Source organism: Hemibagrus wyckioides, linkage group LG14 (genome assembly GCF_019097595.1).
Source record: "Hemibagrus wyckioides isolate EC202008001 linkage group LG14, SWU_Hwy_1.0, whole genome shotgun sequence".
In the NCBI taxonomy this organism is placed as follows: domain Eukaryota; kingdom Metazoa; phylum Chordata; class Actinopteri; order Siluriformes; family Bagridae; genus Hemibagrus; species Hemibagrus wyckioides.
Window position 1 is genome coordinate 7058839 of NC_080723.1, and position 25194 is coordinate 7084032.

A 25194-nucleotide genomic window follows, 5' to 3' on the forward strand; every position below is an offset into this window, starting at 1 on the left:
ATACATTTAATATGCTATTTTATATCAAAGTTATTTATAATGAATAAGTTGAACAGGTATGCCTGAGACAGAATTGTCTTCACTAGATCTCTATTATAATTGAAGAGATAAACATGATCATATGAGTGGAAATGAAACCAAACAATTACAGAAAAGCAAGAATATCAATGTAAAAAACTGCGTAGAATTAATGATTTTGCCAATGAAAGTAAAATAAAGCTACACAATTTTGTAACTGCCAAAGCTTTAAGGATTAAGGTTTTAAAGATTTCTGAGACTTTCTCTTAGGAAACACAGGAAAATTTCCCATAGAAAAGATTTTTCAAATTTTCATAACTCCTAATGGTGCAATTTCACTGTATACTGCATTAGATGTATATGAATGACACTGAATGACAACAAAAGCCTCTAGACTTGACTATGCTTTATCTTGTAACATATATTAAAAAATTTAAATAGTACTCGCCTGGATAGAAAGTTTTTTCCATGTATGTGCAGACACAAACTGTGGTGCTTTGCTGAGGTGCAGCAGTTACTATTGACTTTGTGATCACAGAAAAGGTTGGGTTTGGTGGTGATGTTGAAAAAACAGGTCGTTCTGTGGTCATGCCTGATGTTTTCTTTATTGTTGTAAAAACTGTTTCTGTTGTAGTCAGGGGAATTACAGTAGTTACTGTAGTGGCTGGGTGTGGTGCTGTTGAAGAAGCAGGTGGCTCAGTGGTCATGCTTGATGTTTCCATTATTGTTGTAGAAACTGTTCCTGTTGGAGTTGGAGGAATTACAGTAGTTACTGCTGTGGATGGGTTTGGTGTTGTTGTAGAAGGAACTGGTGGTTCTGTGGTCATGCTTGATGTTTCCATTATTGTTGTAGAAACCGTTCCTATTGTAGTAGGAGGAATTACAGTAGTTACTGTAGGGGACAGTATTGGTGATGTTGGGAGAGGTGGCTCTGTGGTCATGCTTGATGTTTCCACTATTGTTGTAGAAACAGTTCCTATTGTAGTAGGCGGAATTACAGTAGTTATTGTAATGGAAGAGGTTGGTGGTATTGGTGTTGTTGGGACAGGTGATACTGTGGTCGTGCTTGATGTTTCCACTGTTGTTGTAGAAACGGTTTCTGTTGTAGTAGGAGGAATTACAGTAGTTATTATAGTGCTTGCTGGTGTTGTTGAAGAAACTTTAGTTGTTGGTGCTGTTGTACCTTGAGTGCAGTCATTGTCACAGCATTTCACCCTTATTTCATAATCATAACAATGCTCTCCATTTTGTTCTTTGTCATCACAAATCAGACCAACAGTAATATCGCATGTTACCTTCTGACCCAAGGTTGATAAAGGCTTATCTTTATATTGTGAGGCCCTGCACTCAATTTCTACTGGTTTCTCACAGCTAATGAGTCCTGATTTCCACAAAGTAGGTATAGATTCAATGTCTTTTCCATTTGGTGTACTCAGGGGATAGTCATTGTTTAACCACTTTGACCACTGGCAAGGCTGGCATGATGTTGTAGTTGGTGCACTTGGGCTTGTTATTGTTATTTCAGTTATTATTGAAGTTGTGGATGGTGGAATTACAGTAGTTAATGTTGTGGAAGAGGTTGGTGGTGGTGGTGGTGTTGAAGTAGCAGGTGGTTCAGTGGTCATGCTTGATGTTTCCACTATTGTTGTAGAAACCGTTCCCGTTGGAGTTGGAGGAATTACAGTAGTTGACATTGTGGAAGAGGTTGGTGGTGGTGGTGTTGAAGTAGCAGGTGGTTCAGTGGTCATGCTTGATGTTTCCACTATTGCTGTAGAAACTGTTCCCGTTGAAGTTGGAGGAATTACAGTAGTTGACGTTGTGGAAGAGGTTGGTGGTGGTGGTGGTGGTGCTGAAGTAGCAGGTGGTTCAGTGGTCATGCTTGATGTTTCCACTATTGTTGTAGAAACAGTTCCTGTTGTAGTAGGCGGAATTACAGTAGTTATTGTAGTGGAAGAGGTTGGTGGTATTGGTGTTGTTGGGACAGGTGATACTGTGGTCGTGCTTGATGTTTCCCCCGTTGTTGTAGAAACGGTTTCTGTTGTAGTAGGAGGAATTTCAGTAGTTACTGTAGTGGACGGTATTGGTGTTGTTGGGACAGGTGATACTGTGGTCGTGCTTGATGTTTCCAGTATTGTTGTAGAAACTGTTTCTGTTGTAATTGGGGGAATTACAGTAGTTATTATAGTGCTTGCTGGTGTTGTTGAAGAAACATTAGTTGTTGGTGCTGTTGTAGCTTGAGTGCAGTCATTGTCACAGCATTTCACCCTTATTTCATAATCATAACAATGCTCTCCATTTTGTTCTTTGTCATCACAAATCAGACCAACAGTAATATCGCATGTTACCTTCTGATCCAAGGTTGATAAAGGCATATCTTTATATTGTGAGGCCCTGCACTCAATGTCTACTGGTTTCTCACAGCTAATGAGTCCTGATTTCCACAAAGTAGGTATAGATTCAATGTCTTTTCCATTTGGTGTACTCAGGGGATAGTCATTGTTTAACCACTTTGACCACTGGCAAGGCTGGCATGATGTTGTAGTTGGTGCACTTGGGCTTGTTATTGTTGTTTCAGTTCTTATTGAAGTTGTGGATGGTGGAATTACAGTAATTAATGTTGTGGAAGAGGTTGGTGGTGGTGGTGGTGTTGAAGTAGCAGGTGGTTCAGTGGTCATGCTTGATGTTTCCATTATTGTTGTAGAAACTGTTTCTGTTGTAGTCGGGGGAATTACAGTAGTTGCTGTAGTGGATGGGGGTGGTGTTGTTGTTGAAGGAACAGGTAGTTTCGTGGTCATGCTTGATGTTTCCACTATTGTTGTAGAAACAGTTCCTGGTGTAGTTGGAGGAATTACAGTAGTTACTGTTGTGGACGGAGTTGTAGCATTATGTTGAGGTGCAGCAGTTCCGGTAGGCTTTGTGATCACAGAGTATGTTGTTTCTGTTGAGGGTGGGGTGGTTGATAAAATTACAGTAGTGGTTGGGTTTAGTGTTGTTGTTGAATGAACAGGTGGTTCTGTGGTCATGCTTGATGTTTCCATTATTGTTGTAGAGACTGTTTCTGTTGTAATTGGTGGAATTACAGTAGTTATTATAGTGCTTGCTGGTGTTGTTGAAGAAACTTTAGTTGTTGGTGCTGTTGTAGCTTGAGTGCAGTCATTGTCACAGCATTTCACCCTTATTTCATAATCATAACAATGCTCTCCATTTTGTTCTTTGTCATCACAAATCAGACCAACAGTAATATTGCATGTTACCTTCTGACCCAAGGTTGATAAAGGCTTATCTTTATATTGTGAGGCCCTGCACTCAATGTCTACTGGTTTCTCACAGCTAATGAGTCCTGATTTCCACAAAGTAGGTATAGATTCAATGTCTTTTCCATTTGGTGTACTCAGGGGATAGTCATTGTTTAACCACTTTGACCACTGGCAAGGCTGGCATGATGTTGTAGTTGGTGCACTTGGGCTTGTTATTGTTATTTCAGTTATTATTGAAGTTGTGGATGGTGGAATTACAGTAGTTAATGTTGTGGAAGAGGTTGGTGGTGGTGGTGGTGTTGAAGTAGCAGGTGGTTCAGTGGTCATGCTTGATGTTTCCACTACTGTTGTAGAAACCGTTCCCGTTGGAGTTGGAGGAATTACAGTAGTTGACATTGTGGAAGAGGTTGGTGGTGGTGGTGTTGAAGTAGCAGGTGGTTCAGTGGTCATGCTTGATGTTTCCACTATTGCTGTAGAAACTGTTCCCGTTGAAGTTGGAGGAATTACAGTAGTTGATGTTGTGGAAGAGGTTGGTGGTGGTGGTGGTGGTGCTGAAGTAGCCGGTGGTTCAGTGGTCATGCTTGATGTTTCCACTATTGTTGTAGAAACAGTTCCTGTTGTAGTAGGCGGAATTACAGTAGTTATTGTAGTGGAAGAGGTTGGTGGTATTGGTGTTGTTGGGACAGGTGATACTGTGGTCGTGCTTGATGTTTCCCCCGTTGTTGTAGAAACGGTTTCTGTTGTAGTAGGAGGAATTTCAGTAGTTACTGTAGTGGACGGTATTGGTGTTGTTGGGACAGGTGATACTGTGGTCGTGCTTGATGTTTCCAGTATTGTTGTAGAAACTGTTTCTGTTGTAATTGGGGGAATTACAGTAGTTATTATAGTGCTTGCTGGTGTTGTTGAAGAAACATTAGTTGTTGGTGCTGTTGTAGCTTGAGTGCAGTCATTGTCACAGCATTTCACCCTTATTTCATAATCATAACAATGCTCTCCATTTTGTTCTTTGTCATCACAAATCAGACCAACAGTAATATCGCATGTTACCTTCTGACCCAAGGTTGATAAAGGCATATCTTTATATTGTGAGGCCCTGCACTCAATGTCTACTGGTTTCTCACAGCTAATGAGTCCTGATTTCCACAAAGTAGGTATAGATTCAATGTCTTTTCCATTTGGTGTACTCAGGGGATAGTCATTGTTTAACCACTTTGACCACTGGCAAGGCTGGCATGATGTTGTAGTTGGTGCACTTGGGCTTGTTATTGTTGTTTCAGTTCTTATTGAAGTTGTGGATGGTGGAATTACAGTAATTAATGTTGTGGAAGAGGTTGGTGGTGGTGGTGGTGTTGAAGTAGCAGGTGGTTCAGTGGTCATGCTTGATGTTTCCATTATTGTTGTAGAAACTGTTTCTGTTGTAGTCGGGGGAATTACAGTAGTTGCTGTAGTGGATGGGGGTGGTGTTGTTGTTGAAGGAACAGGTAGTTTCGTGGTCATGCTTGATGTTTCCACTATTGTTGTAGAAACAGTTCCTGGTGTAGTTGGAGGAATTACAGTAGTTACTGTTGTGGACGGAGTTGTAGCATTATGTTGAGGTGCAGCAGTTCCGGTAGGCTTTGTGATCACAGAGTATGTTGTTTCTGTTGAGGGTGGGGTGGTTGATAAAATTACAGTAGTGGTTGGGTTTAGTGTTGTTGTTGAATGAACAGGTGGTTCTGTGGTCATGCTTGATGTTTCCATTATTGTTGTAGAGACTGTTTCTGTTGTAATTGGTGGAATTACAGTAGTTATTATAGTGCTTGCTGGTGTTGTTGAAGAAACTTTAGTTGTTGGTGCTGTTGTAGCTTGAGTGCAGTCATTGTCACAGCATTTCACCCTTATTTCATAATCATAACAATGCTCTCCATTTTGTTCTTTGTCATCACAAATCAGACCAACAGTAATATTGCATGTTACCTTCTGACCCAAGGTTGATAAAGGCTTATCTTTATATTGTGAGGCCCTGCACTCAATGTCTACTGGTTTCTCACAGCTAATGAGTCCTGATTTCCACAAAGTAGGTATAGATTCAATGTCTTTTCCATTTGGTGTACTCAGGGGATAGTCATTGTTTAACCACTTTGACCACTGGCAAGGCTGGCATGATGTTGTAGTTGGTGCACTTGGGCTTGTTATTGTTATTTCAGTTATTATTGAAGTTGTGGATGGTGGAATTACAGTAGTTAATGTTGTGGAAGAGGTTGGTGGTGGTGGTGGTGTTGAAGTAGCAGGTGGTTCAGTGGTCATGCTTGATGTTTCCACTATTGTTGTAGAAACCGTTCCCGTTGGAGTTGGAGGAATTACAGTAGTTGACATTGTGGAAGAGGTTGGTGGTGGTGGTGTTGAAGTAGCAGGTGGTTCAGTGGTCATGCTTGATGTTTCCACTATTGCTGTAGAAACTGTTCCCGTTGAAGTTGGAGGAATTACAGTAGTTGATGTTGTGGAAGAGGTTGGTGGTGGTGGTGGTGGTGCTGAAGTAGCCGGTGGTTCAGTGGTCATGCTTGATGTTTCCACTATTGTTGTAGAAACAGTTCCTGTTGTAGTAGGCGGAATTACAGTAGTTATTGTAGTGGAAGAGGTTGGTGGTATTGGTGTTGTTGGGACAGGTGATACTGTGGTCGTGCTTGATGTTTCCCCCGTTGTTGTAGAAACGGTTTCTGTTGTAGTAGGAGGAATTTCAGTAGTTACTGTAGTGGACGGTATTGGTGTTGTTGGGACAGGTGATACTGTGGTCGTGCTTGATGTTTCCAGTATTGTTGTAGAAACTGTTTCTGTTGTAATTGGTGGAATTACAGTAGTTATTATAGTGCTTGCTGGTGTTGTTGAAGAAACATTAGTTGTTGGTGCTGTTGTAGCTTGAGTGCAGTCATTGTCACAGCATTTCACCCTTATTTCATAATCATAACAATGCTCTCCATTTTGTTCTTTGTCATCACAAATCAGACCAACAGTAATATCGCATGTTACCTTCTGACCCAAGGTTGATAAAGGCATATCTTTATATTGTGAGGCCCTGCACTCAATGTCTACTGGTTTCTCACAGCTAATGAGTCCTGATTTCCACAAAGTAGGTATAGATTCAATGTCTTTTCCATTTGGTGTACTCAGGGGATAGTCATTGTTTAACCACTTTGACCACTGGCAAGGCTGGCATGATGTTGTAGTTGGTGCACTTGGGCTTGTTATTGTTGTTTCAGTTCTTATTGAAGTTGTGGATGGTGGAATTACAGTAATTAATGTTGTGGAAGAGGTTGGTGGTGGTGGTGGTGTTGAAGTAGCAGGTGGTTCAGTGGTCATGCTTGATGTTTCCATTATTGTTGTAGAAACTGTTTCTGTTGTAGTCGGGGGAATTACAGTAGTTGCTGTAGTGGATGGGGGTGGTGTTGTTGTTGAAGGAACAGGTAGTTTCGTGGTCATGCTTGATGTTTCCACTATTGTTGTAGAAACAGTTCCTGGTGTAGTTGGAGGAATTACAGTAGTTACTGTTGTGGACGGAGTTGTAGCATTATGTTGAGGTGCAGCAGTTCCGGTAGGCTTTGTGATCACAGAGTATGTTGTTTCTGTTGAGGGTGGGGTGGTTGATAAAATTACAGTAGTGGTTGGGTTTAGTGTTGTTGTTGAATGAACAGGTGGTTCTGTGGTCATGCTTGATGTTTCCATTATTGTTGTAGAGACTGTTTCTGTTGTAATTGGTGGAATTACAGTAGTTATTATAGTGCTTGCTGGTGTTGTTGAAGAAACTTTAGTTGTTGGTGCTGTTGTAGCTTGAGTGCAGTCATTGTCACAGCATTTCACCCTTATTTCATAATCAAAACAATGCTCTCCATTTTGTTCTTTGTCATCACAAATCAAACCAACAGTAATATCGCATGTTACCTTCTGACCCAAGGTTAATAAAGACTTATCTTTATATTGTGAGGCCCTGCACTCAATTTCTACTGGTTTCTCACAGCTAATGAGTCCTGATTTCCACAAAGTAGGTATAGATTCAATGTCTTTTCCATTTGGTGTACTCAGGGGATAGTCATTGTTTAACCACTTTGACCACTGGCAAGGCTGGCATGATGTTGTAGTTGGTGCACTTGGGCTTGTTATTGTTGTTTCAGTTATTATTGAAGTTGTGGATGGTGGAATTACAGTAATTAATGTTGTGGAAGAGGTTGGTGGTGATGGTGGTGGTGGTGTTGAAGTAGCAGGTGGTTCAGTGGTCATGCTTGATGTTTCCACTATTGTTGTAGAAACCGTTCCCGTTGGAGTTGGAGGAATTACAGTAGTTATTGTAGTGGGCGGGGATGGTGGTGGTGTTGTTGGAAAAGGTGGTTCTGTGGTCATGCTTGATGTTTCCATTATTGTTGTAGAAACTGTTCCTGTTGTAGTAGTTGGGGGAATTACACTAGATACTGTAATGGTTGGTATTATTGTTGGAGACATTGTTTCTGTTATTGTTGGTGGAATTACAGTAGTTACTGTAGTGGACAGAAGAAACAGAACAGATCATTTTTTGTGTAAGTGCTGTAGAACAGAGATTATGAAATTTAGCATTCAAACTTAATTAAGATTAAACAAAGGTTAGTTATTCGTTCGTTCGTTCATTCATTCATTCATTGAGACTATTTTCAATTTACTATACTTACTGGATGATGTGAAATTAAAAATTGTGACAGGTGTTGTAGGTGCTGTCTCAGTTGGACAATGGCTTAGGTTCCTGACAATTGTTCCATTTTGCCCACATATAGCAGTGAGACATGCTCCATCTCCATCTGTTGTGTGGTATATTATCTTTCCAGTTTCATATTTCTGCCCATTATACTCACAAGAGCAATCTAAATCAAATTTTGGTACAAATTAGACCCATACATGCGACTTCAAATAAACAATTATTATTTAATAATAAATAATAAAATGTTTAAAGATAATGAAAATGCTGTGTGATTTTGCATGAATATAAATTATACTGACCTGTCTGGCTGTATTGACAAGAACGACCTTGTGCAGTACAATAGCTTTAAAAAGAATGTATGGTCATTTTTAAATGTCAAATGAATATTGTATAATAGACACTAGACTATATTCTACCTAAAATTATTAAAATTCCCTCTGTATTATTAAAACCGTTAAAGAACTTATAATATTTAATAATTATTGTATTCTGAAGACTTGCATAATGGTATACATCTTATTAATATAATTGTGTACATCTGATGTGTTCATTCTTTTCTAAATTATGGAAAATGATAAAACAATATAGACGTTCCTTCACCAGTTTATATAAGAAGTGCCAAACATACCATTTCATGCAGTTCTGTGTTGTAGGAATCCTGTCTCCAACACTGTAGTATGTATTAGTTTCATCATCATAGCAGCCACATTCCTCTCTTGCAACACACTTATTTGTTGCCTCCTCCAGGTATGGCCTGTCTGAAGGGCACTGGGGAAAACATCCTATCAAAACAGTCAACAACGTTCAAGAGCAAGAACTGAACAAGAAGTATAAATCTACAACAGTTTATTCAATATAAAGGAACCAATTTAGGAGTAAGAATCAAGTTCAAGAGCATATTTTCTGGTATTTTTTTGTTAACCTCTTAGTTGTGTGACTTAATTTGAATGGTTATCATATAAAGTCAAGTAAAAAAAATACACTGTAGCGTTTCCGTGATTTAATAAAACACAAGCAAATTGTCATAAAATTTTTAAGGCTTCTCCTGTTTAATCCCTAGTTATTCATATGAAATAGCTTTGTGTAATGGTGATCGGTATGGTCAAGCTCTTTCTCAGCCAAATGTAATAAGTGCAATTCCATCACTCTAATTTTATTTATTTATTTATTTATTTATTTATTTATTTATTCATTCATTCATTCATAAGAATTTAACCCTGTTAACCCTCTCTTTTCTGCTATATCGTGGCCGATGTTGTGCTTTAGTATGCCAAAACATACTAATGAGCTGCGATATGCAAGGACAAGAATTTCACTGTTCTGTAATGTATATGAGACAAATAAAGGCTTCTTCTTACATTCATCCAAACTTCTAATAGCAAATCCTGACATTGTTAAATACTTTTTTTTATATAAAATATACTTTTTATGAAGCCTTACTTACCAAGAGTAACCAAAACCTTACTTAATCCTATATGTGATTGTTTATATTAAAATAAACAATCCAAACTGTTTCCTTAGGTTAACAAACAAATACACAGTCAGGGGTGTAATGTAATGCCCTTATCATACATATATCTGTATTTGTTTTGTAATGCATAACAAATAATTTTTTATTCACAAATTTTCCTCCTGAACCACATATGCAGCTGACCATTCTGGAAAGCTTCTGTTTAATGTGGCTAAGTAAGCAAGCTTAGTATGTTGCAAATCATCAATGTCTCCCAAATCAAGAAATGTTATATCGGCTATAGTTGACAACACTAGCCATCTAACATTTAATATCTGGTCTTCAAATCAAACTGGGGGTAAAAATGTGATCCTTTAAGTTGCATTTTATATAATACTGCAGATTAAAAATGTGAACCACTGTTAATAAGGCAGAAGCACTGAAAATAAAATAGCAAAATACATCTACTGTGTGGGTTTTAAATTGCTGTGAATTTCCCTGAAACTTGGCAACCCTTACCAGAAAATTCAGCAAGCTGTTCTTAAACATGTGTTCATCCATATTCCAGGTGTCTAAAGCTAGTAAGCTTTTTAAAACAATAAAGCAACCTTTCAACCAGAGCCTCTAGTCAAAAGAAAAACTGACTAGGGGTTCTGTATCTGCTTATTTGTCATGTCTGTATTAATATTAATTTAGAAAACTATTCATATTTAACATATTTAGCCATTTGGATGATGTTAAGTAGTGGCATGTTTAAAATGTACTTGGCAGTACAGGGTTAAATATGTTCAAGAATTATACAGGAAAGACTTACCCTCTAATGGAGGAATTTCACTGTAGCAGGCTCCTGTGGGATTCCTGCAGGTTTTCATGCAAGACTTTCCACAGGGTTTGTAGTGCCACTCACAGCCTTCATCTCTATTATAGTAGTCACAGAACAATGCTGTGGGAATGGTTAAATTCAATTAGTCATCATGTCAATTCAAGGGCAATGACTAGCTGTGTAAGCCTCAACATGAGTTATTATAACACAACTTTGTTTCATTTCAATCCATATGAATTAAATAGCCTCGTACATTTTCACATATATTGCGATTTAAAGCCATCAAATTCTGATTATAATATGATGAAGATGTGATCTACCAGCGTGTTTTTCAATATCAGTTGATATAAAACTGTAAAAATAACATATAGACTGATCATTTTTTTTGTTTTGTTAAAACTCACGGCAAATGGTTGGGGTCCTCCACATTATACAGACTCCTTGACCACTACATGCTGAAGCATAGGCTGCCACAGCAGTGCAGAAACACTCACAATCTCCACCAGCATCACAGGCACATGTGTCTCGCACACAAGCATCGTAATATTGAGTTGGGTCCACCTTGTGGGATTATTTAAAAAGCAGAATGAATAAAAGAATTTAGTCAGTGGTTTAAGTTTATTATCATGATCTAAAACACATACAAAGGTTTTTTATTCATAGCACATATTGATAATACATTTGGAAAAGTACTAGAAAATCAATCTGATTAAGTCTATCCTTTGCAATTTTGTGTAACTGGATTTCATATAGCAAGAGGCCAGACATCAAAGATACCGATAGCAAGCTGGTAGCAGCCATATTATCACAATATTTCAGTAAGTTATATTTCATTTGGAGTTGTTTGAAATAACTATGTGTCTTGACCAAAAGAATGCCAAAAAGTGGGATTTGCTCTGCTACTGGATATCTGCTGTTTTCCTCCAATAAAATCACACACTGTTGTTGGACCAGTAAATAATGTCTGGGCCCAAACTTTGAGATGCAGTGGTGGCCCACAAGTAAGACTATGAAGCTTTCTCTCTCTCTCTCTCTCTCTCTCTCTCTCTGTGAGAAAACAGAAATTGTATCAAATTACTTACTACTGAGTGACATTTGCTAAAGACATCACTCTTGAGAATGCTGCATTGTTTTATGGCCCAGGCCTGCCGATAAGGTCTCATATCGCAGGGGTTGTGGATATTACTGGCTTCAGGACATGTAGCAGAAACTTTCCAGCTGTTTCCAAATTCAGTTGCCTGAGTCACTTCCTCTCCACCACGAGTCATAAAATCATTATTCCAGTTTCCATCATAATTGCCACAAAGTCCACACACTTTGCCCTAACATGGTGAAAAGATTCTCATTAAATGCAAAACAGAGCAGATATTATTAATTTGATAAACAATAAATTAAACAGAAATTAGTGCATAAGAATAGGGATGAATTAAATATTTTACTACTTGCCTTAAACGAGGGGCTGAGTTTGACCATTAGGCTTGTCTTCTTATCCCAAAACAGGGCCAGACTGTTTTCGGCCTCAATAACCAAGTATATCCCCACAGAATGTATTTTATAAGGGATCTCTGTGCCATTATCATGATTCAAAGATTTTATATTCTCCTCTGACAGTAGCAACTGTTTGTCCTATATGAATGCAATGACAAATTTAAAGTTTCAGTGTTATTTGCAATTTAGCAGGCTTTGACTAGTCAGTGGATGTAAAAAGTCTTACAGTAAAGAGAGAAATGGAAATTTTATTTATTTATGTATGTATGTATTTATTTATTTGTTGTTTTACTTTTTTTTTGCAATTTTATCAGGGGTCTTTTTTATATCCACTGCATATAAAACACATCTTTAAATAAAGATAAAAGTGAGATGAGGTAGTTAGATGATACTATGAAATGTAAATAGGTGCTTATACCCTCACCCCTAAATATATTTTAATAGCTTTGGAGCAGGTGGTTCCAGTGGTGCCACAGGGGATATTCTCTGTGATGATACGAAATGTACCACTGTTGCTGTTGCCGCAGTAGTCCTGTGAAGATTAGTCATTATTTGGTGTGTTAGTTTGGCGTACATAGCACATGGTGAAAATACTCAGTGACACCAATTGTCCTACAAGTTATAAAGATGACCTTATGAATAAGGTATATATTCAATTTCAATTCAATTTCATTTTATTTTGTATAGCGCCTTTTACAATGAACATTGTCTCAAAGCAGCTTTACAAAAGAAGAAAAACAGAGAAAGGGGAGGGGAAAATGAAATAAGAAATAAGAGTATATGAAGTATATATGATAATTCATATTAATGACAACAATTACGAAAAACACAGGATCATAAAGAAACTATGCTCCATTCTCTGGTATGTTCTTATGTTCTTTTACACAAATAGATGATTTTTATTCCAACTGTAAAAAAGGTATTAGACAATAGTTCATGATATCATGAATGGTAGGCTAAGAAAATTCACTAAACGGGGCGTCACCTGAAGAAAATATTCAGAGATTGCATTATGTGAGGAACTTCATTTACTGCAATTTGTCAAAATGAAACTTCACACTAATGCTATAAAACACACTGTAACCTGTATAGTTTTTAGAATTCTATTATTAGTGACATTTTCCCTTACATTTCTGGGGTCTTCAGTCCTTTACTACTGTAGTGCTAAATTATGAATCATTAAGTCCTAATATTTATCTTTGTGAAAGTTATGGTCTCAGTTTACTTTGGTAATTGTCACCCACGATTGAGAAATTTTATAAATTCTTTGTGATTATGTATTTTTTCAGGTTTTTGTCGATAAAAGAGTTGCAAGTGCAAAGTAAGAGACAACATACCTGGGCCAAAGTGTATTCACAGTTGCCACTGAAAGTAAATCTCCTACCATCAAAACTAATGTAATGACTGTCACCGTAAATAGTACATATTCTGGAACATTCCTTTTCTGTGCAGATCCACTTTCTGTTTTTACAAGTGCTGAAATGTCCATAATACATGTTCTGGTCAATTACATGCAAAATGATAGTGTAAAAAGCATACAAACACATAGGTTTAGTTAAAGTGTAGATTTAACACAACATATACCATAACCATCATTCACTATGATTTCTTCAGTACTAAGAAAATTGTATGCTTAGGCTTTTCTTACCAGTTGTTGCAGTCTGCCTTTACAATCTCTCCAGTTTGGTAAAACACTCCATTATGAATACAAGGACAGTTCTCTTCTTGCACACATCCTCCTTGCCCATCAGCCAGTAGACCCTCAGGACATACACACCCGGATTTACACTGTGTGTTTGTCTGTGGCCAAAACATCACAGGGGACATTTAATTACACAGTATTAATTGCATTATGACACACACACACACACACACTGCCCTTCTGCTTGGTAAGAATGAACGTAAATGTCTGTTAACAAATGTGAAATGGATTAAAAAATAAATAAATAAAGTAATCAGATATCCCACACCAAACTAGCCTGAATATAAAAAAATTATAAATATAAAAAAATGTTTATTGGAGCACACAAATACACACAGGGCAGAGGATGGTATCAACCCCCAACCCTAAGCCAGTGTTCTCCCCCAAATCAGAATTCATCATCAAGTAAATATTTTGCACAACTGATATATATATCCTTCCATTCATCTGCATATTTAAGTACTGGATGTATTTATTCAGCCACTAGCATGCTGATTCACTTACACACTGATTTGAGTCTGGTGTGTGGCAACTATTCTGACACTCTGTTCCTTTTTGTCCAGGTTCAGTGTCTGAACAGTTGAAGTAGACCAAAGGAGCTGTGCAGGCTAAAACAAAATTAAACACACAGTGTGACAGTGTGAATTACAAAGGATTAAATTATTGGATTAGTAGTAAGCTTAAAAATATGAAAATAAGTCTCACTAGTAATTTCCTGATGTCCTATGCAGTGCATTTTGCCATCTCTGCAAGTGCTGTAGAAAAGATATTAATTCTTAATCTTCAGTGAATTCACCAAAAGCTTTATACACATAGCTACTGTGTAAAATCACATCTTTACCATGTGCTTCCAGCCATGCTGATGACCTGCAAGGGGGCCATGACCTCACTATCGACATAACAGGGGCACTCAGAGGCAGGAACACATTCGTTCATGTCATTGAGGTAAGTGTTCTTGGCACAACCACAACCATCCACAGGTGTATGGGACAAATGGCATGTCCGGTCATTTTCACTAAGAGAACGGCAGGTCTTCCTACAGCTGGTCTGGTTATAGGAGTACTCCATATTGCCTGGACATTTCGTTGTGTATGTGCCTAAATAAAACATTATCATAGTTTAAGATATCTTTTGCTTTGGCTTTTGCGAGAGAAAAATCTCACCATTATTCTGTTAAATATGATTGTTGGCTACATTTTTTATAATAAAGTTTTTGTTTTTAAAAAATCCTGAAAAGATCTAAAGTAGAACTCTTGCTTAATGAATGAATGAATGAATGAATGAATGAAAACAAGAAGTTGGAAAAAACAATTATATATGTTGTAAAATAAACAGCAGACTAACAGTAACTGTTTTACTAGGATGTTGATCTTTCCAAGGAAAAATAAAAGCTAAGCAAGCTAAAAAATTAAGATTAAGATTACACAAAAATAAATGTTACTTTCTTTATTGCCCCAAAAGGTACATTGCTACTAACCATGATCATTAACACAGATCATTGATATCGTTTGCAATATCTGATGAAGTGAAAATAAAATGCACTTGAACTCACAGTATTTCTATTCACATTGCAGTTGATAACAATTGATCTGTTGTAAATTTTTCTAAATGCTTTTCATAACAAACTGGTGGCTGCAAAATCAGATGGTGACGATGATTGATTCATTTATTGATTAATAAAAAAAATGTAAAAAAACGTACTGCACATGTTAGCTCTCCAGTTTTTCAGCATTACGCCTCGGGCAGCACATGCATAAACATAGGAAGACACAGCAGCACACATGCACTCCTCACTTTGGTCACAGATGCATGCATCATATTTGCATCTCTAGAGAAAAAGTGGGCAGCATAAAATTGAGCATTTAGCATTCTTACATGGTCACCAGCTTTTCATAAAATAACTGGCTGATCAAAACATACCGCTACGTAATCTTTTGGGTTGAGCTCTAAATTACAGGGAGAAAAAACTCCTGCTGGATTACTGAGCTTCTCACACCACTCCTTGGCATAATTTTCTGAAAGAGAATAATAAACTGAAATTAGATAAAAGCCATTTTATGGGGAACCTTTTATACTTTTGTTGTCCTCATATATATTTTTAAGGTTTGAGGTGTACCTTTTTCCACACTCATACTACAGGGGTCATAGAGAGTAGGACCAGAATCTTGACAAATCGTGGTTTTCCATGTGCTGGCGAATGTTGTGGCTGTCCCCTCTGTGAGACCTGATTCTGTCTTAAAATCATCTGCCTGCATGTCATTAAAGTTTCCGCACAGGCCTAACAAAAGAACATGTATTAGTCAAGGAAGCTTTCAACATAGAAATAAAAAGAAAGATTTTCACAATGAAAATATGCATTTTCATTGCTTTATATGCTAAAGCAAGTGTACCGCTCAGTGTTCCCTTTTGTTGTGTGCTGGCTTCCACGTACACCTGCATAACTGTAACAAGCTGAATGACGGTATTAAGACTAGGCGTCTGCACAATGATGAAGAATGTAGAAGGCTTGAAGATTTTCACTTGATCTGAAAAAAGTCACAGAACTCTACTTAGACAATAGTAATAAATATAGTCATAGTTTTATTTATCAGGGCCTAAATAACATTAAAGGGAGCATTAAATGGTCTGGCTTTGGACTGGATTTGCTGGGACACTCGATCCTGGATACAATGCTTCTCAGTGTAGAATTGTGAATTTCAGATTGTCTGGATATGGTCTTATAAGCCTCATTAGATTGATGAACAACAAAAATTTTCTGGGGTATGATGTATACATATTATTTGCATCTTTATGTCAGTAAGGGCCAAACAATTGTCATTTAGGCAATGATAAATGAAAACTTCTTCTTCCCATGACTGTACAGACAGTTAAAAAAACACAAATTGTAAGAAAATTTAAGGCAAAAATTACTTTCTAAAAACCTACCCGTAAAAATTGGAAGCTTGTTTTCAACATTGTTTACAAGTACGGTGCCGGTGGCTGTGATTGTAACCTGTATATAAAAAAAGAAGAATTATAAATAAAAACATGTACACCGATCAGCCATAGCATTATGACCACCTGCCTAATATTGTGTTAGTTCCCCTTTTGCTGCCAAAACAGCCCTGACCCATCGAGGCATGGACCCTGAAGGTGTGCTGTGGTATCTGACACCAAGATGTTAGCAGCAGATGCTTTAAATCCTGTAAAGCACATCCCATAGATGCTCGATTGGATTGAGATCTGGAGAATTTGGAGGCAACACCTCAAACTCATTGTTGTGCTCATCAAACCATTCCTGAACCATTTTTGCTTTGTGGCATTATTGCGCATTATCCTGCTGAAAGATGACAGCCATCAGGGAATACCATTTTCATGAAAGGTGGTCTGGAAAAATGCTTAGGTAGGTGGTACGTGTCAAAGTAACATCCACATGGATTGCAGGACCCGAGGTTTCCCAGCAGCACATTGGCCAAAGCATGACACTGCCTCCACCAGCTTGCCTTCTTCCCATAGTGCATCCTGGTGCCATGTGTTCCCCAGGTAAGAGACACACGCACCCGGCCATCCACGTGATGTAAAAGAAAATGTGAATCATCAGACCAGGCCACCTTCTTCCATTGCTCAGTGGTCCGGTTCTGATGTTCATATGCCCATTGTTGCTGCTTTTGGCGATGGGGTCAGCATGGGCACCCTGACTGGTAGATTTGATAGATACTGACCACTGCAGACCGGGAACACCCCATCACAATTTGGCCCTTGTCAAACTCAAATCCTTACCCTTGCCCATTTTTCCTGCTTCTAACACATCAACTTTGAGGACTAAATGTTCACTTGCTGCCTAATATATCCCACCCACTAACAGGTGCCATGATGAGGATAATCAGTGTTATTCAATTCACCCCTCAGTGCTCATAATGTTGATCGTTGTATGGCTGGACATAGTACCAAAATATCCTGTAAAGTAGTTGAGTTATATGTAGTATATGTGAATAAATTTAGGCATAAATGTAAAAGCCATTACACTACACCAGGGGTCTCCAACATTTTTCCTCTGAGAGCTACTAAATCAGTTATTATTTCCAGATTTCACTCATTCACATCGATTTTGTTATTAAGCAGCAAATTGTTACTTACAAGTCTCCTGGCACATACTCTGATGGCCTCAGCAAGACGGAAAAATACTTTTTTCGTAAAAAGGGAACACCTTTGGAAATGAAGTCAATATTAATTTTGAAAATAGAGACCTGAAATTGTATTGGACTTTATGTGATTAAATAATAGTATTTTTATGGCATTCATATGCATGTGCAATGGGAAATATTAAACAGTATTTTACTATGAAGCACCACCTACACTAATATGAAATGCCTACAGCTCACTCGTCCTGCATTTCCTTGTAGCAGGATAGATTCATTCACATTGTATCATAGCTTTATTCCTAAAGCTGTCGAATCCCCAGCAGCATCCATGTTCAATGGATCTGCCATGTGTTTTCTTTATCCTTTATCCAAACGCTTCCATGCACCGTCTTGCTGCTAACTGTGTATTAAACTGTGTGATGCGTTTGTACGTGCGGAGGAGTATGGTCTGTCCGGGGAGTTATATTTTTGAAAGGGGAGGGGGTTTATTCAGTGATTTTATTAATTTTGTACATATTCTATGAACCTTTAGATGAGCTACTGCACTACACTTGAAACCTAGTTACTTTATAAAACTTACATGGATAGATTGTTTGAACTGCTATTTTAATACTTAAAAGCATTAATGATTCTGAACACACAATTTACAGCAACTCCTCTGAGAACAATTGCCCATAGGAGTGAGTGTGTGTGGTTCTCTGTCTATATGTGGCCCTGTGATGCGACCTGTCCAGTGTGAACCCCTGCCTTTTGCCCTATGTGCACTGGGATTGCATCCAGCAGACCTCCGTGACCCTAATTAGGAATAAAGTGGGTATAGACAATGGATGGATGATTTCTGACACAATGGAAAAAAATTCATCCACCACTTAATTATGCAAAACAGGACGTTTTGTGTGTTTTCAAATTTACACACCAGACTCAGAACAGACCTAGGGTTAAGAATGAGGTCATGAGCGATTCTATCATATGTTTTGCTCAGTGAAATTCTATGAATTTGTTTTTTAAATGTATTTTTACTACTGTAGCATCTGGTGAAACCGTTGCAGTCATAACCAAATATTAATATGTTCACAAAATAGACACTACTTGAACTGTGCTTGCAAAAACAAAATTACCAGAAATTCGGCCAGAGCGAAATTGTACAGTTAAGGTAAGGAGAATATTCCTGTATTAACCCTTTAATGTCCAAAGCAATGGAAACTTTGCTTTGCATTATTTATTTAATTCGGTCAATAATAACAACAATATATAACTTTTTTTTTAACAGATCCTATAATTATTTAAATATAGGCCTCTACCAAACAGTTGCCCAATCAGCTTGGGTTAAGTTAAAAAAATTTGTTAATGAAATATAGTGATTTTACCAAATGGTCACACAGAACATTAAAGGGTGAATTGTATTCATCTATATGCTATACAAACATTACCATAAGTTACTATCTGTATTTAAAAAACAGCACTCATTCAACAAAAGTACAATGCTGTATCATATATATAATAGATCTATGGCAGTTATGTCTAATTTAATTCAATTCAATTTATTTGTATAGCACCTTTTACAATGGACATTGTCCAGTGTATATATATACAGTAATACCTTGACTTACGAGTTTAATTGGTTCTGTGACCGAGCTCGTAACTCAATTTGCTCGTATATCAAATCAAATTTCTCCATTAAAATGAATTGAAATGCTATTAATCCGTTCCAGCCCCCCAAAAACCACACCAATTTTTTTTGTTACGTGTTTTTTAAATAAGAAAAATGTACTTTATAAATAACAAATAATGTATAAAACAAAAATAATACATAATAAAAGAGAATGTAAAGAAATAAACTGGTTTTATCAAGTGTATGTACGGTGAAGATCAGACGAAGATGCTGGCGGAGGTGGGAGGAGACTGGTGGAGGAGGGGGGCGGAGTTTTTCATTTCGTGCTCTATCGCTTAACTTAACTTACTCGCTACACACTTAATGCTACAATTAATTGCTCAATTTAACTTACACACTATGCTACACTTTATCGCTAAACTTAATTGCTACTTTTTTTTCCACTTCACTTAATCATCTTCTTCACTGACTTTTGCCTTTTTCTCCACACTTTCCTCGCTTTCACTTGCAGGGCGCTTCAATAAAAACCCGTCCAAGGAGGTTTGTTTCTTTCTCCCTTTCAAAATGTTTGGAAAATGAGTGATGAAGTGTCGCTACACAGCGCCAACACACCTGGAGAGATAACCACCTGAACTGACCGCTCATAACTCAGATCTCGGCTCGTATCTTAAAGCAAAAAATCGACCGAGCGACGGCTCGTATCTCGGAAAACTCGTAAGTTGAGTCACTCGTAAGTCAAGGTTTCACTGTATATTTAAATTAAAGTTACTATTTTATCCCTAATTTACGCAATGTTTTTCACAAAGGTCAAATATTACTTAACAAAAATATTACAAGAATTGACCACATGATGTTAGTCAAGACCAGTCCAGGGATATTTGCATCATTGCACCACTGTGTGGTGCAGCAGTAACAAAATGAGAAAAGTGCTCAGAAATCTACAACTGCTTGATCAAAAAGGATCATTTCTTTGCCATATAATATCTTGTTTTGTTTAAAAACATAATCATTCTGCATGTGATTAAAAAAGGCTGAAAATAGACTAGAAACCTAAAATTGTTTTGTGTGCAGTGCACAAGGTAATAGTAGTAGTATGTTTGTGATATGTTAATATGTACCTAATATGTTATTATGTTTATATATGTTAATATGTACCTAGACATATTCAAACCCTATTCAGACCAGCGTGGTACCTGGCACCTCACAGATTTAGTACTCACTAATAATTTGAAGTGCTTACAGAATATGATGAGATGATGATTTTCACAGAAGTCAGGCATGTTCCCCCCTCTGCCAAACCACAACGTGCCAGATGCACCAGCACGCTCACATCACTACTGTTATCCTGTAAAGAAAAAAAAACATTTCTACTACTATATCTCTTCAGTACTATGCAGTTATTGCTAATCACAATCTTACCAGTTTACCATTTGTCCACAAGTTAAAAATTACAACTTGTGTGTGAGTAACAACATTACAGTGATAGATCATTAAAAAAACAAAACAAACATAATGGCAGTGACCTTTGAAAGAATATAATCGCAGTTTCCTTGGAAGCTGTAAGCTTTTCTATCATATGTGGTGATGTGAGACCCTCCCAACAAGGAGCAGGTGCCAGGGCAGTCCAGACTAATGCAATTCCACCGACCTTTTGAACAAACACTGACATAAAAAATGAAGCAGACATTAAGATAAAGACAAAGTTTAAAAATGTACATAGTGTATGTCCAGAAAATACACTATATGACCAGTAGGTTTTGCCTATTCACACATTTGCCTTCCCCAAACTGTTGCCACAAATTTGGAAACACACAATTGTATCTAATGTCTTTGTATTCTGTAGAATTACAGTATCTCTCCACTGGAACTAAGAGGCTCAAACCATGGTTGCAGTGTGTGTGAGGGCACATTTATTTACCATTCTTGACAAGTCCTTTGAAATGATTTTCCTGGCTGATAGGTTTCACCATTGTGGGTACAGGCACACTCATCAACAGAGATGCAGCCAGTCTGCGCAATATCATCTAGCACAGTTCCTATACAAAGAGATCATTGAGAATTTATGATTTAATGAACTGGTTTTGCTTTCTCTTTCAATACAATCAAGTACATCTGAAGAAGAAATTAGTTTAGTTTCACATGTTCAGAAATGGTGAAAATTAAACAAACAAAAAAATACAATTGGCAAATAGCTCAACTCTTAAATGCAAAAAGCCCATTCGTAATTCACTAGTTATGTTCATAACACAGCTGTTACTTGTGTATTGCTCCTATAGCACCTAAACATATTATTTCACTTGTTAAAATAGATGGACACAAGGGGCACTGCTAAACCCATTTTACTAGGGCATGTGCCGAAATTCGTCAAAGAACACGCCATATGCAACTACCTGCCTGCAGTCAGTGTTTCTCCTCCTGTAGATGGATATCCTAAAGTTCTTTCCTTGAGAGAGTTAAGGCTACAGGTTACTAGTAATAATACATGCTATCAAGCTACCATAACTTCATTCTCCTGTCCGTAGGTCTGTGGCTGGTTGCAAAATATGCCTAGGTTTTCCTCTCAACTTTGACACTTAAGGGGTCATTCCTTACTTAAAGGAAACAGATATCGGAGTTGAGCAACTGATTTCCTTAACCTATTTTCAACTGTATTTATTAAAGTGAATTATTGTACGGTGCATTAAGCATATCAATGCTTGTCTTAATAATGATGACATTTATTACTGATGTTAATATTTTTTTACAGTATGAGTGTGTAGTTGCTCAGATTTAGCTGTTTTGATGTTGGTACAGAGAATGAGTAGCTGAACATCACAATGGGGCAAGACAGGCTTCACCATCTTGCTGTCTTATCAGTTGAGAAGAAGTTTTGCAAAATGAGTCATAGTAAAGTGATCAGTTTGTGAAAATGAAGATGAATATAGATGGCATAATGCTCCAGAAATAAACAAGCTAATTTAAGACTCAGTGTTGGACATGAGAGGTACTTGGACTACAGGAGAATACTCTGTTAACTTTTTGTTTCTTGTTTTACTAAATATATACTTATGATATTATACTTAATATACTTGACATTGTTATCTAAAATGAATGTTTTTTAGTCTACCTTTACACTGTTTGTTATATTTGTGGAATGCAGAGTAAATATATTCAAGAACATTTTGAGTGATGGTAGGAATTTATGCCTAGCAGCACCCCTTGTTGGACACACACAGACACAGACACACACAGACACAGACACACACACACACACACACACACACACACACACACACACACACACATATTTCATATATATATTTTAAAAAAATAAGAAACAGACATAACAAAGATATACACAGTCTTTGGCATCCTGTAAGGGTCATGAGTAAAAGTTTCTACTAATCCTGTTTGGTATCAAAGTTTGGTTTGGGTATCTGCCCAAGATACAGGAGATGCTGAGCATGTGGTAAGCAATTATACATTATTAGTACTCATCTACTCAACACCAACCCATCAAATCATGTACAATCATTGTCTTTACATGCTGATGAAGATTAATATGATGTTCATAATGTTATTTATTTTAGGGGTACAATAACCCCTTAAACCTTTTACCAGTACACTGGCATTCCATTCTGCTGGCCAAATGGAAATCGACTCTGGTCATTTTCAATCAGTGTAAATGAATAAATTACTTCATCGCCACAAGTCTGATAGAAAATTAGTCAGGACAATGTATAACTCTTTAATTACTTATGAAGAAGCTCTTGGGGCATGGGTTTGATATCGCAATTTACTTTGAAGATATAAACATTTGTGTGGAAAAGAAGTAACTTTTTGTTTTTTTGGAACATTTCTATGAACATATTCCTAGTAGATTAGGTAAAAAACAGTAAAAACAGAAATACTGCCAATTCTCAAAGCCCCAAATATCTACTTGCTTGATTGTTCATGATGAACAATAGCAAAACCGTTTGGAAACGAAACTGGAAATTTGTTGTTAATTTTAAATAGAACCTACACCATTGATTAGGATCATTTTAGTAGGAGTATGTCCTGGATTAACCTTTTTGCTTCCATTGATCTGGCAGCATATCACTGTCAGGAACTGCTGGACTGTTCCCTGCCAGGCCTGAGGAAGGCGCTGGCAGGTGAACCCGAGAAGCCTGCTTGTTCGTGTGTCTTGTAATTACCTGTCCTATTGTTCTCGCCCCTGATTGTCTCACCTGTACCCAGTTTACCCTAATGTCTAGCCCTATAAATAGGGATCCTTTTGTGCCTGTTTTTGTCCGTGATTGTTTACTGTTATTCGTTCCGTGGTTCTAGTCCGTCTATGCTCCTCTCAGTCTTAGTCTTTCTTATTTTCCGTTAACCACGCCATGTCTCGTCTTCCGTCTGTTTCCCCACGTCGTGTCTTCATGTGAATAAAAGCAGCGCTTCGCTGAATCCTGTGTCTGGGTCTGCGTTCAGCCGCGTGCTAGCGTGGGCACCCGCACCACGGACAGCCTGGGTTCGAGCCCTGCCTAGTGCGAGGATCCCGGCCGTGACAATCACAGGATATAGGTATACTTCTAAATTTACCAAATAACAGCTATGAACTAACATGAGCTATTATTCTTCAACATGTAAAGTTTTTTATTTTATTTTTTTTGCCTAATCTGTTTTAGTTAACTTGAACCAAAACAGGCCAAGCCTTGTTAAATAATAGATTATAAAGATTATAAACTTTATAAGGTATGTTATAAAGATAACAGGATTGGGTAAAAATATTTGCTTGTATGTGAGTGTGTGTGAGAGAGAGATTATTTGTCTTCATTTGCAAAGTCTTACCAGGTGGACAGACACATCCATCCACACAGTGATCTGCACAGATTTGGCTTCCTTCCTGGTTAGAGCAGGTGTCTGTGCATGGATTCCCACACTCACTGTGTACCATGCTTGATGGACATGTTTTTCCTATACAGGAGAAAAAACACCAGACAAAATTATCAAGTGAAAGATAAATATTGTTCTGTTTCAGCTCTTCTCACCACCAGTGGTATTAAGCATCACATGTATACCTTCTTGTGCACAAATTCATATAGTGGTAGTATGATGTATTTGATATCAGTACTAAGTATAAATATTAATAAATAGTTTTTTTATATAATACATTTATATTAAAATAATCATTTTTTTCTTCACACCCAATGCCTATGATCTTATGTACACACTATAGCTATTTGTGTAAAAGCTTTGTGAATACACCTTGTGTATTCCACCTTGTGGCTGAGGTGAGTTTTTTTTTTTTTTTTTTTTTTTTTTTTTTTTTTTCCAAATTCATTAGACTCTGAACGCTAATCTACTGGCTATGTTAGTTTTCGCTATGCCACTGAATATGACACACATTCATGTTATGTAAGTTATTATAAGAACATACCACAGAGTTCATCAGATCTCCAGTTCCCAGGTTTACCCCCGGCATGTGCACACTGACGCGAGAACTCTGATATTGTGTCGCATAGGCAAACATGCTGACTGCTGTTGCACTGACACAGGTCTTTAACACATGCTTTGAAATACACGTATGTGGGTAACAAGTTATAGCAGCTTTTGAATGAGGGGTGAGAAAGCAGTTCTTGACATAGGCCTCTCTGTGAAGGATTAAAAACACATATTAGGTTATTTCCTTTATGGCCTAGGAATCAACACAAATAATTTTTAAAGAATAAATCATTGAAATAGATTTTTTATTGAATATAACAATATTTTATAACTTTATAACAGAAAAACACAATGTAAAATGTAACCAAAATAAAAAAAAATCTATAAAAAGAACTAAATACGTCAACCATTACAGGAACAGGGAAGACAGGGAATTAACACAGACTAGGAAATATTTGGTGTGAGCACCCTTTGCCTGCAAAACATCATCAATTCTTCTAGGTACACTTGTACACAGTTTTAGAAGAACCTCAGAATGTAGGCTGTTCTAAACATCTTGGAGAACTAACCACAGATCTGTGGATGTTGGCTGCCACAAATCCTTCCACCTCTACATGT

The 25194-nt window shown here is 37.4% G+C and overlaps 1 protein-coding gene across 3 annotated transcripts in view; it reads right to left on the reverse strand.

Annotated features, from left to right (window-relative positions):
* The window catches only part of LOC131365014 (mucin-2-like), a 40284-nt gene that overhangs the window by 8817 nt on the left and 6273 nt on the right, over positions 1-25194 (reverse strand). For all 3 annotated transcript variants that reach the window (XM_058408578.1, XM_058408577.1, XM_058408576.1), the window contains 24 exons: positions 24572-24785; positions 23983-24108; positions 21089-21206; positions 20694-20832; positions 20411-20515; positions 16363-16429; positions 15828-15962; positions 15554-15715; positions 15358-15452; positions 15139-15265; positions 14279-14534; positions 14143-14192; positions 13942-14045; positions 13384-13535; positions 13073-13211; positions 12160-12267; positions 11694-11873; positions 11330-11569; positions 10652-10808; positions 10239-10367; positions 8603-8756; positions 8274-8317; positions 7949-8137; positions 467-7780 (listed from right to left, as the gene is read on the reverse strand). In XM_058408578.1, coding sequence (XP_058264561.1) covers positions 467-7780; positions 7949-8137; positions 8274-8317; positions 8603-8756; positions 10239-10367; positions 10652-10808; positions 11330-11569; positions 11694-11873; positions 12160-12267; positions 13073-13211; positions 13384-13535; positions 13942-14045; positions 14143-14192; positions 14279-14534; positions 15139-15265; positions 15358-15452; positions 15554-15715; positions 15828-15962; positions 16363-16429; positions 20411-20515; positions 20694-20832; positions 21089-21206; positions 23983-24108; positions 24572-24785 — 10504 coding nt within the window. The remainder of the gene's footprint in view (positions 1-466; positions 7781-7948; positions 8138-8273; positions 8318-8602; positions 8757-10238; positions 10368-10651; positions 10809-11329; positions 11570-11693; positions 11874-12159; positions 12268-13072; positions 13212-13383; positions 13536-13941; positions 14046-14142; positions 14193-14278; positions 14535-15138; positions 15266-15357; positions 15453-15553; positions 15716-15827; positions 15963-16362; positions 16430-20410; positions 20516-20693; positions 20833-21088; positions 21207-23982; positions 24109-24571; positions 24786-25194) is intronic.